Genomic DNA, 13,202 nt, shown 5'->3' with positions numbered 1-13,202 from the left:
TAGATAACGGGCTTTTTCCCCCGAAGTTGACTTCATTTAAAAAAAAAAAAAAAATTAAAAAAAAAAAAAAGAGATGAACTCACTTTAAGCTTCAGAAAATTATGTCAGTTTTCAACTTGAAAAATAAAAGATTGATAAAAATATTAAGATCTGAAAATTTATTCAGACTTAACCATAGGCTTTGTATATGCTTCACCTATAAATATTTATCAGAAAGAATATAAAAGGGAATTATTCAATAATCTACTTCTCCGCTCTACATTTTGCTAGAGTGTTTTGGTTTTTACAGTTGGATTTGAAGTCTCCTGGTACAAGAATTCTCCTGTCTTCAAGCATTCAACTGAAGTAGTCCATATTATTAATGTCAGCACAGCCCTCATGCTGCTCCTGAGATCAGCCACAGTACAGGTTAAGGGTGACAGGGGAAAGTGTTTGCCTGCAAGTAAAGTTGCCTATAATCATAGCCACTGATAAGCTGCTCTAAAATAAGCACTCAAAGAAACATTGAGGATCTATGACCTCAACTATTAACAACAGCAAAAATACCAAGGAAGCTATTTACTCCCATACAGACAGATGACTGTTGCTTCGATACAGCAAAACAAAAAGAGCTTCCATTTACTGCGGTGAATAAAACACCAGATGTCCATCTTTATCTTCTGTCCCTATTCACTCAAAATGAAGTTGTCTAAATATAATAAATAGGTTTCTGGCTTTCAGCAAATGAAAACATTTTACTTGGAGATCTCAGAAGAGGTTTTAGCCACAAGCCAATATTCGCCAGAAAGACAAAATATAATTTAGCCAAATATTTATGTTTCGTTTGTGGAGGACAGTGAGTTATGAGCTCATAAAGCATGTTTAAGCTAAAGATGTGTAATAATTAGAACAGCCAAATAGATCTTAAGAATTCATTGTTGGATAACAACAAGAAACTGAGAGGAAAAATGATTAATAGAACTTTTCATCATAATTTCAGAAAATATATTGATCTGTAAACTGCAAATCAAAATATATGATATGACAGAAATGGAATACGAAGCGTGTTCAAATTACTGTGATAGGCCAGTTCTGCAAATGCACAGCATCAGTGGATGACATTTTTAAAAAATCAGCTTTACCATTTACGGCTAGAATTCTGAAAGATGTTCAGGCACAGAGTCCAGATGCTTACGAGTATGTAGGTCCCTAGCTCATTCTGAAATCCAAAGATAGACAGGCTCCTGACTTCCATCTTGGATCATCATCTAACATCCTATAAACTTGCACACTCTGTGCAGAGCACTGGGTAAAAATGACATTTTCAGAGCCGTTCCAGAAATTGAAAAGTTTGTGCTGGAAACATGAAATCAAGTTAAATATCATATTCCTTTTGCTCATTTTGCTAGTAGCATAAAATTATTATGTACAGTCAACGTTAAGATGAGCTGCTACTCAATGACACTTCATGGAATTACAAGTCAGTAGTCCCAGCAGGAACATCTGCCACCATTTTGCACAGATTCACAGTACCTGCACTCCTGCGCTATAAAACCAGCTCTCCTTCCCTGAAGCAAATCTGAACTCTTTCACTCCGTGAGGAACAAGTGGGGGAGTGGAAGTTCGCTGCAGCTCTCCCACCTTTTCCACAGAAAGACAAATTTGGTCTAGCCTGTAGACAATGTACAAGTTGGCTACAGCTTAGAAATGATAGAAACAACCACAGTCACATCCAGCAGTGTTCATAGTCAGGTAAACGAGGGGGGTAGTGGAAGTTGCTGAACAATGCTGACATATTGAACAGTACTGAAGGAGGATTCCTTGGACCTGTCTTGGTAAGTATCGCCTCTCAACAACAGAAAATTAGCATGCATGTGGATGACAGAGCACCACAAACCAGCAGACTAGAAAAAAATCTGCCTTTAGGAAATGAAAACAGAGGAGAGTTTAAATGGAAGCAAGAAATTTTAAACTCATAGCTAAAGCTCTAAATAGCAAACTAAACCCAAAGGCATTTAACTGGCTCAGTCATGATTTATGTTGCATTTGGTTCACAGAGAGCTAAGAAATATACATATGAAATAATGCAATTATTTATATGGTCCTGGATTTAATTCTTCTCAACATCAAGAACATTGAGGTTGTTTTTTAGACCTTCTGCCGTTTCAGAGAGATCAGCCATCATGATAAATTCACTACTTCAATAATGCACAATAAGAACACGTACAAATCCTACTCAACTTTTCAATACCCAGCAGTGTATTGCTTCATTTAATATACTATCCCAAATTTGAAAAAAAAAAAAAATGTTATGTTAGTAAACCATGTGTTTCAGATGTTTACCAAAAGAATGCATTAAATTAAAAGTCAGTTTTGGTCATGCAGGCCCCTAAATTAGGTTACTTATCTCTCAGTTGTCCCATACATTCAATGTCTATTGCTTAATGAGCCATCAGATTTCAGACATTTTGATTTTGACCCTTTTTAAATGCTTTGGTAGATGCCTACCTTCTGGCAGTGCTTACTCTTGATACTACACTCCCTTACATTACAGAACTATGTTTGTTATATGTTTAAGGTAATAGGTGTACACCACACTAGAATTCCCAAGCTGGCAATAAATGGGCTGAGGGGACAATTTCAGCAAAGTATCTTGTTATTAGATCTACAGTAACAGCATGTTCAATTTCATCATGTTAGCTTTTGCTAACTTTCAAACGAGAAATGTAAGTTCATTTTAGACAGACTTCACTACATGAAAATCAGACCATAAAAAATGCTATAAATAAAAGACAGAAAAATCAGGATTCAGTATTTAGAGAGTCATCTAGATGACAGTTTCCAGGAAAATGGACATGCAGCTCTGAAAAAAAGGCCATCTCTAAAGTATACTTGGTAAGCTGTGTAACAAAAAAGGTACCAGTAATGAACTGAAGCTTGAGGTATACAACTGATTTATTTTACCTTTTTTTTTTTTTAAAGTTTGTGTCTAATGGTTCTGAACACAAGTATACTCCATACTTACTCCAGCTGCACTGCAAACCAAGGCAATAAGATTACTGCAAAATATCACGCAGCTTGCCTGAATCTGTCATCAGATTAAAAGATATTAGCAGAGATTTTACAGAAGCTAAATGACAATGTCCTTGAGATAGTACTGACATTGACTCCAGCTGATACAGTTTTTGGTCATTAACATACCTTAACTATGTGTCTAGAACAAGCCCTCCAATAATTAGAACTGAATACACCATGATTTTTAAAATTAAATCATGCCTCTGGGAAAGAATCAGGGAATAGACAGCTAAAGGACTTTTAAGCAATTAACGAGTACTGTACTGTTAGGTTAAAAATTGAACATTGCAAAGTAGGTTAAAAGTTTCCTCTCTCAAAAATTTCATGTTGACATAGAAGACAGCTTTCAGGCATGCTGCTAGGTAAAAGCACAGGTGAGTATGGATACCTCTTCTTTACAACAAATTGAAGTACATTTCTCTACTATTTTTCATATTATACCCTCTTTAAAAGGTATTTTGCCTTCTACAACCTACAAACCAAGCCTCTCAAAAGCAGATGACAAAATTTAACTAAATATTACAATGCAACTGATGTTAGATAGGTAGACAGAAATGCAGAGGTAAAGATGTATACTTTTTAAATGACCTCTGATTTCATACATCTCTTATTTCTGCTACCCCAGGCTGAACAATCAGAAACTGCCCTCAAATTTTGACTTGATTATATAACCATAAAAAAAACTGAACAACTTATCAAATGTTATGCAATTTTTATTTAGCTTTGTAGCCACCCAAACCCCCACACCAAATCCTAAATCCAGACCTTTATTTACTAATCCATGCTCTTACACAGTATTCCAATTCACAGTTCCCTCTATATTCTGAAGTCCAAGAAAGCAAGTATCTAGAGAAACCTTTTACTGACTCAATAATACCATTATTTATTCTGATGAGCTAACAAAGTCCCAGCACACATTCAGACTCTTTTCTCACTACAATCAAAACAAATAGATAACTAAAGCGTAAGTCTCATGATATTGAGCATCCCAGGTTAAAGTTTAAAGACTCAACTGTTAGGCAAGTTCTTTAACTTCCCAAAAATATAATCTTCTAGATTACTCACAGGAATTCTGTAACATTTCATTTTGATTTTTGTTTGGTTGTTTTTTTTTAATCATATCTCCAAATCAAGATGAACATACTTGCCTTTATTTGCTGTGAAGTAGGTGGATATTCTAAAATAAAGCATCTTGCAGTGAAAAAAAAAAAAAGGTACTTTGGTATTCCTTCATAGGTGCTGCTAGCAATCTTCAAAACATGCCAAATTAAATTAAAAGTACCTCAGAGAACAGAGGAATTATTTATTATGCTTACTGAGCTCTTCCTCTGCTGTAAACTTTATTCTATGTTCCAAGTCTGTAACAATTTTGGAAGTCTGGAATAAAATGAAATGAATGGACAATTATTCCAGGACTAATGAAACTTGGGAAATGTTCATATGTGAGCTCAAACTATGTAATAGTATACTACATTATCCGGAGATGGAAGAATGAGTTATCAATAACATGAATTGCTTTCCTAGAATGAACAAAGGCACAGTCCTTCCCACATCATTTAGAGGTCCAGAAGATGAGTGGCTGCTGTACCAACATCAGGGGGACTCAGTTAGCTTGCTTTTGTGGTTTTTGATGAAAATCTTGAAAGGGACAAGATGACATGGCCCTCATAAACCTGAAAGCACAACATACACCTCTACCTATCCATTTTCACTCATACATACTTACAGCTGGTACAAAGAGAAATGCCAGTAGCAAGCATTAGTGAACTAGATTTCATAACAAATGAATCAGTGACAGCCAACATGAGACATTATTCAACATTAAAGATAATTAAAAACTGAAGATGAAAAATAACCTAATGCATTTCTAGCCCATACTCCACACGAAAGCATTTCCAATAGAGTATTTTGTTGCTTTTTTTTTTTTTGATTCTGCTTCCTGAAAGTCTAATTGAAGTATTTGTTGCTCCAGTTTCACATAATTACCTCTATGTAATTTCTTTCCTCTTTGTAAAACCCATTTATGCATTTCAGGACTTATCATATTTCTCTTTAGGCTACCATTGTGGGAGTTGCATTTTACCTGGGGAACTATTATAAAGCTTAACATGTAATATAATGTCAGGAAGAATTTTCAGACATTATGAATGCATTAATACTACAATTTTATCATTTTATCGTTTGGGGCATTTATAGAAGTAAAGTGCAAAAAATTGCCAGAATGCAAGAAATAAAAAGCAAAGCACTACTAATCATCTTTTTAATACTAAATGTTTCTTTGTGTTTCATCATATACAAAGAGTGAATGTTCAAGTAATAGAAATAGTTTAATCATACAAAGTTTATCTTCAATAGAAACAAAAAATTATATTTGCTACGATAGTATCGGAAAATGATACATGAAAGATAGCCCTAGCTAAAACTGTGCTTCAGTCATAAAAACATAATTTAAAAAAAATGGTTTGTGCAAGGAATGTATAATTATAAATCCCTGATTAGCAGTTTATTAGCAAATAATTCAGAAGTCTCAATACTGTAAGAGAACCTCATGACAGATCCTGAGCAACAAGCCCCAAGATGACCCTAAACATTCCATGATTCTGTAGCTGACTACCCTGAGAATCCAAAATTACAGACATTTCATACTCCTACACTACCAGTGACATAATGTATACATTAAAACCCATACTAATTTGTATCTGATTTATTTAATAAAACCAATGTGATTTATATACTTAATTTTGCATACATATATCTGTATCAATTACATGTAAGTATGATAAAACACATCTTGTCTTCATTGCACACAGCATTATCTTCCAACTCTACTGCTCTGTATAAACCTAAGTACGTAACAGCTCACAAAACGATAAATCTCATTAGCTTCAACAGAGACATTACAGACATGTGACAAAAGAGAAGGACAAAGTGCTTACCCTAAGCTTCTTAAAATATAAATGGTAGGTATAACACGTAGAGTGAAGACCAGTCCCAAAGAAGAACAGATTTTAAACCAATGCACGCACAAATTTTATAAATATCTATGTGAGCTGTGCATACAACACACACAGTCTATCCTGTTTGGGTGACAGCTGGTGGTCATATGCAGGTTCAAAAGACAGGTACAAATTAAAAAGAAAAATTTTGCATAAGGTTAATGTAAGTTCAAAGTGGAGAGAAGTATAATAAAAAACATGAAGCACAATAATATGTTGCAATTATGACTTGCAGTTTGGCACATACTTAATTGAAAAATCAAGCTGCGTGTTTGCATGACAACATGGATGGATTGCATAAAACTGCAGAAAATAACAGAACGTTTTAAATAGCAACAGACACAAAAATATTCTTCTCTAAGTATCTAGATATATGCATGCAAATATAATTGTCTTTCACCCTGATTAAAACCTAGCATTAAATTTATTTACAAGGCAGCATCAATAAAGCTTTCTATGATTTACAAAGATTCCTATGATAAACCTTATACTCTTACATGATAACCCTCAAATGTGTATGCAGAAAGGTTTTGAAACAGGAATGCCACACATTAAAAAAGAAACTCCAGCATACCTTTACTATTCACTGTGCTCTAAAATTTTCTCTTCCAAGTTTCAGAACTAACCCTGCTTTTACTCTTCTGTTATTGTTAAAATAAGGTTTTGTGCTACTTGAATAGATGAGAAGTTACCCATGGAGAGTCTCTCCACACAAAATGTCAATAGTTTGTTGCTATTGTTGCAAACCAGTTCATACTTTGTATGCATCTTCACAGGAAAAAGACCTTCAGCACTGCCTGCACTGCTCTTCCTTATCCGCTACCCTGCCAGACAACTCCATATCACAGTCTTACTTCATTTCATCTTGATGCCAATTCAAATTTTTGTCCCCATTTTCAGTCAAAGGCTTTTCTGAAACATCAAACTGAGAGCTGTAACCATCAAAAGTGCAAAGGCTACAGTTACTTAGACACGTTATTATTCCCACTCAGTCTCTCTCACACATTGCTATTTCTGGTCAAAAGATGCCTCTTATGTGTGACTCTGGAGGTAGTAACTCTGTTTTCTTTTTAGACTGCTGACTACAGATGCCCTAGGTGATGCGGTATTAAACCCAAGATTTCTGTGACAGCACGAGTTTCTCCGTGTACCCTCAGACACGGAGCGATGGAGATGTACAGGGCTGGACCAACAGCCCAGGCACGTACAAGCAAGCCCTCTGAGCATTAAAGAAAACTGACGTGCAAAAGGACACTGAGCAATTAATCATCTCAAAAATCAGCCATGTTCATTTCCACTAATACCAGAAGGATATTACATATAAAAGCCACCCAAAGCCTGTGTCCACCACAGAACTCTGCTGTGAAATACATCATTAGAACCACGTGCAGTTGCTCCCATCTCCCACTAGCTTTGTGCTGCTCTCATGAGGTAGCAGCAAGGCCACAGGCTGGATGGGTGATGCTCTCCCACAGGCTCGTTCTTCCACACGTGAGCAGGGATGGCCGGAGGCACTCAGTATCTCACAGAAAGCACGCAGGACTTCAATAAACTCTAACCAAAACACTGACGATAAATTCACTTTTGTGAGTCATGCAATTACACAGAATTGTTGTCCAAGTTTAGAGACGCAGTAATCACGGCTGCGAATAGATAAACAGAGGCCTTGTGCTGGGTTTGATGTGCATTAGGTGTTTGGTTTACATAACAGCTTCCAAATTAGACATTAACCTCAGAAGACTGGGAAAAGACAACCAGGAACAAAATGGTCCCCTTGTGGAAAAATTATGTAATACTTATTGAATTTAATTCTCCAAGGCTGTATCTGCCTGCTGAAGAGCAAATTCTTCCCTGAAACACAGGCAGGACATAGAGGCATAAAACTAGAGACTGAGCCCCACATGGAAGTGAGTAACTGATTCACAAAGCACTGAGTTTACAGACACAGCTTTCATATGCTGTTCATACTAAAAAAGGGGGGGGTAGGAGAGCACAAGGACACTGCCTGCCCCCCGAAACAACACACCAAAATATTGTTTGGTGTAGATAAACTTACAAAGTTTTATAAAAATCCTGAGAATGAGGGCAAGAAATGTAACCAAAGTATCTCAGCAAATGCACACGAGAATCCCAAACTAGAAAAGCAGAAATAAATGAGAGTCCACAGGAGCCTATACCAGAATCTTCCCATGTCTTATGTGGTTAACCCAATATTCTCCTACATATGCCTCTATTCAAAATTTACTGTGATGTCCATTTTCATATGTGCCACAAATACCCTAATGATAGCTACATTTACAGACTTATCTTTCCACTTCGAAACTGTAAAATACTCAGTGTTTTACCTTTTTCTTGTTAATTTGATAGTAAATTTAGCTCCTTCTCTTGGTGATAATCAACACTAAAACAGTGAAATTTGATTACCCCTCTCTCTTTGGATGCTTTAAGGCTTGCCTACATGCAAGCATTACATTGTTAAAAAATCACATGCAAAAATAAATCAAAACTCCATTCTTACACATGCATTTATTCTGGGACAGACACACTGTTAGGAACCACTCATTAGCATCGTCACAATTCTCATATAGGAAAATAAATAGACTATATAATACAACTTCTTCATCCATTTCTATAAACACTGCCACCCAAAAAAGGTAGTACCATTATACAGTTATAATTATTTCACGAGAAACAACATAACCATCTTATACCTCTCACCAAAACACTACTAATGGCTAAAAAATAAGGTCCAGATCAGGCCACGTCATCCCAAGACTAATGAAATACTATGATCTTTATTTCAAAAACAAGCACCTCCTTATAAAAAAATAAAAACATAATTAAACCCTCAGGAAAAATAGTTAATTTAAGAATATGCGAACAACAGGCCTGAAAAGGATACAGTGTCATTTACTCCTACTTAAAAAAAAAAAGTAAACATATTACAGTTGCTAAACCTTCCCATATTAAGAGCAGAATTACAAAATATTTCTGTAATGAAACAGAACTAACATACCTACTTCGCATATCAGCTTGAAAAGTTACATGCTGCACAACAGGATGCAAAAAATCCTATTGCCCAAAACATCGTTGGGTTTTGCACCTTGCTCATAAACCAAGCTTACAACAAGACGAGGGAATTTACTCGCACGAATAATCTCATTCATTTTAGTGGAATCCTCATATGAATAAAGTTACTCTCATGCACACACATGGGTATGTAAGATATGACCTGCTACATCCCTCTCCGGCTGGCAGAAAGGGAGTGGGTGGACTCTTGGCTCTTTCCCCCCTTAATGCACCTGCTAGTGCAGCTGAGCTGGCATGCAAGGGGGGAAAGGTACTCCAGGAAAAGAACAAGTGCAGCTTATTGCCTTCAGGGAGCCAGGAAAAAAAAGTAGGGATTTGAAGCATGATTTCAAGTCATAACCCAGTGCTGCCCTGGTCCTCCGCTCTTACGGCTGTCCTGCAGAAACTTGGACTTTGAAAGTATTTTCTCCTGTTCCCACTGGAAGTATGTTCTATTTAACCTACTTTCTCTTAGATGATCTATGTGACGATTGAACGTTCTGGATTTTCCTTTTTTAAACATGGTATCCAGTGCAACTCACTTTCTGCACAGACGCAGGCTGTTCAATTCGAGCCATTGATTAAATATGCTTAACGACACTGATAGTTCTTCAGCAAATATCGTCAAGAGTGTTACATTTACAAAGGCATACAGCCAGCTGGCACAGAGAATGCAATGAAATAATCTTTCACTTAAAATGTAATTTTAAAGGGAACTATCTCCTCCTGGGAATTTATCTGCACTGCTTTTTGTGTGAATAATGAATATTCCAATTTTGTGTACATTCAACTTATTGTGAAAGCAAAGCTAATTCAGAACCACATTTATGCATCCACCCATGAAAAAAATGGTTTTCCATACAGCCTTAGCTCGGATAAAGTTGTTTTGCTGCAACTCTGCCCAAGACACGCTTCCTTCATGCGACCCCGTGAACAAGTGTTTACACCGGGTGCTCAGGAAGGAGCCAGCGTGCGCCCAGCCAGGACCGCGGGATTTTGGTTATTGTGCGGTCGCTTCGTGCCCGCTATCCCACCGCAGGCCACGGCAGGGCCAGCCCGGGACGGCCCCGCATCGCTGGCCGGGCGCTCGCGGCAGGGCCCGTACGGGTGCAGCACGCTGGAGAGCGCCGGGCCTGGACAAGCCCCGTGGCGGTGAACGGACAGGGAGGAGGGTCCCGGCCGGCTTCCAGCCCTTTCCCCACCGCGCGGGTCGGTGACGCGGAGCACAGAGGCAAAGTTCTGGACACCGAACGAAACAGCGAGGGTGGCCACGGGCAGGGAGAAAGGGACCCAGGGAGGGCAGGGACGATGCGAGGGGAGGCCACTCATCTCCGCGGGGCGCCCCCACCCCCGGGCCGGAACCCGCCGAAGTTCGCGCCTGGCGCGGAGCGCGGCGCAGAGCGCACCGCCCTGCCCTCCTGCAGCGGGGCCACCCCGCTCTCACCTGAAGTCGCTGTAGGGGTGGATGATCCAGAACCCCGCAGTTTTAACCCTTTCCTGCTCCTTCTCCACCGCCTTCTGGCTGCCGAACATGCGGAGGGAGAATTTGTTGACCCCCGGCTGCAGCATGGAGGTGAACTGCCGCTGCATAAAGCCGTACTGCCGCCGGGGTCCCTCGGCATCCTCGAAGCCCACCACGGGCTCCTCGCCCCCGCCGCCGTCCACTTTGAAGCAGACCGAGTTGCCATGCTCCTTCACGCCGCTGCCCCCGACGCCGGGGCTGCTCTGGGCTTTCTCCGCCGGGGCCCCCGGCTTGGAGGGAAAGGAGTTAGCGCTGCCATCGTCCCGGCTACCGGCTGATGAGCTGCGCTTCCCTGCCTCCATGCTGTGGGGAGAGCAGGCGCGCCCCAACCCCGGGAAAACACGGGAATGCCTAGCCGCCGCCTCTACTCTTCAGTGACCGTGCTCCGCTGTGCCGTGCCGTGCCGTGGTGTAGTGTGGTGTGGTGTGCTCGGTTGGGTTGGGTTGGGTTGGGCTGGGCTGTGATGAGCTGGGTTGGGCTGTGGTGGGCTGGGCTGGGCAGGGCTCAGCCCCGCGCCGCCGCGCCGCCCAGCATGGCCAGCGCCACCGCCTCTGGGCCGCGCTGCGCGCAGGGCGCGCGCCGCTTCCCCTCACCCGCCCCCTGTCGGCAGCCGCGCCACGCCGCCCGCCTGACATTGAGGGCCCCGGAGTCCTTGAGGGGCTGAGGCGTCCGGACCGAGAGGCGGGGCCGGAGGAGGAGAGACGGGCTCTGCCGTGGGTGCTGTGGCGGTCGGGCGGTGTCCCGGGCGTCCTACCGCCACATGGCGGCGGCTGTCGAGTGGGGGCGGCCGACGCTGCGGGGCCACGGCAGAGAGGGGATAGGGAGGGAAAGAGAAGGAAAGCCCGACCATGGTCTGCCAGCATGGAGCGGAGGGAGCTTGTATTTCACCTTGGGCAAGGCATGCGGCGGCCCAGGGCTGGAAGCAGCGGCTGGGAGAGAAGCTGCGGCGAGGTCCGGCTGCTCGCCCGCCTCTTGGAAGCCTGTTTGGTGCCTGTCAGGGAGCAGAGTGACTGAAAGAGAGCAAGAGATGGATCTGAGTGATGCACCAGAGGTAGCAAAGGCATGTGGGGTTCGTGCTGCTGAAAACGAAGTCAGAACCTGCGCTTTGAGAAGAAGGAGGAGGGGGTGTGAGTGAGGAGGGAAGGCCATGTTTTGAGTGACACCCGTTTTCACACACAAAACGGTTTGCTCCGGTTCGGCAGCATCTTGCTACCTCTGAGTGGCTGTTCTCTTGCTAAGTGCAGGACTGAGAGCAGGGTCAGTGCTGTCATCGTACTGGGAGGTGTAAAGTGGCCAGTGTGCCCATGGAACCCAGCTTTCCACCTTTGCCACGAGGTGATGGGTTTTGTTTGTGTGTAAACAGGGATCTAGAGCCCAGAGCAGCTGACATCGAAGCATGTCAGTTATAGTTAAAAAGCTGCCGGGAGATGGAGGGAAGGCTGTTGGACAAAAACGAGGCAGGAGGTATTTCCAGCTCCCACTACTCTTTAAGTACACCCAAACGAAATTGGATGGGTGTTGCCTTGGGTCTCTACGCACACGTTATCCAAATGGCTGTATAGTATCTGGGGAGTTGTTGGGTGAGGTAGCATGTGAGAGAGCAGTTCTGCCCCTGGTGAGCAGCTGTTTACAAGCTGTGAGCAAGGAGGAGAGCCTTGGTCTCTGCTCTGAAAACTGAAAGATGCTGATATTTATCCTAAAAGGAGGTGAGTTTGTTTGGATTACAGAATGATGGGGAATCAGTATCTGCACAGTAGCTGTATCGTTACACATACCTGCAAAAGCGTAACAGTATGCATATTACTCACATATGCATAGGTTCTGGTATTCCATTTGGTTTGACATAGGTTTTTCACACGTTCTCAACACACTTTTCATTCTGCATGTTAAAAGTATAGTAAGAAGGAATTAGTAAAGTCTCCGAAGCTTGGCATCAGTATTTCCAGTGATACTTGTTACTTCACGTTACCCACATCATTCTTTACATAACAGATGCTTAAAACAAACTCTGACAGCAGAACATGCGCAAATCACACCACAATTTGCACAGCGCAAGCCAGGTGCTCTGGAGAACTGTGTTTCAAAGCTGGATCTGAGGCCTTTCCTCAGCAGTTCCACTCTAACTGAATATTTATGCCTTGTGCCCTTAAACTCACCAGGTTTGGACAATGTTAGTAAGTGTGGAAGGTGTTAATGTTAACATGATATTAGTGTGGAAAAAGATGGCAAGTGTAGATGCACCTAAAGCAGTGAGGAGTGTGTGCACAGCTGCTAACGGCTCAAGCACAGCTGCTGATTGACAAAACCCTCTTACTGATTTATCCCCAGATGATGTCCGCCTCCTTCCCTCATCCAGTGTCTGTCATCAAATGATAATTAAAAACTAAGAAATTATTTCTATTTTGCTGCTTTTTGAAAGAATTAGGTCACATCATATTTGACAGAAACCAAGTAATGCTGTGCTGTTCTATGTACTCACACAGTTTACCACATTGGTGTCAGTGGAAACGACACTTCACACATCAGTTGTATACTTTACAGCTTTACCTTTCCTCTTTGAG

General features: G+C 41.4%; 1 protein-coding gene across 1 annotated transcript in view; it reads right to left on the bottom strand.

The window, feature by feature from the left end:
• Positions 1–10,966, bottom strand: part of HCN1 (hyperpolarization activated cyclic nucleotide gated potassium channel 1) — a 188,395-nt gene extending 177,429 nt beyond the window's left edge. The window contains exon 1 of the mRNA XM_057403079.1: positions 10,564–10,966. Within this exon, the coding sequence (XP_057259062.1) occupies positions 10,564–10,943 (380 nt within the window). The 5' untranslated portion in view covers positions 10,944–10,966. The remainder of the gene's footprint in view (positions 1–10,563) is intronic.
• Positions 10,967–13,202: the final 2,236 nt, after the last annotated feature.

Source organism: Pezoporus wallicus, unplaced genomic scaffold (genome assembly GCF_028554395.1).
Source record: "Pezoporus wallicus isolate ANWC-B61680 ecotype Strahan unplaced genomic scaffold, APGP_CSIRO_Pwel_v1 contig_2997, whole genome shotgun sequence".
Classification (NCBI taxonomy): domain Eukaryota; kingdom Metazoa; phylum Chordata; class Aves; order Psittaciformes; family Psittacidae; genus Pezoporus; species Pezoporus wallicus.
Note: the sequence above shows the minus strand (reverse complement) of the source record. Positions and strands in the feature narration are given on the sequence as shown.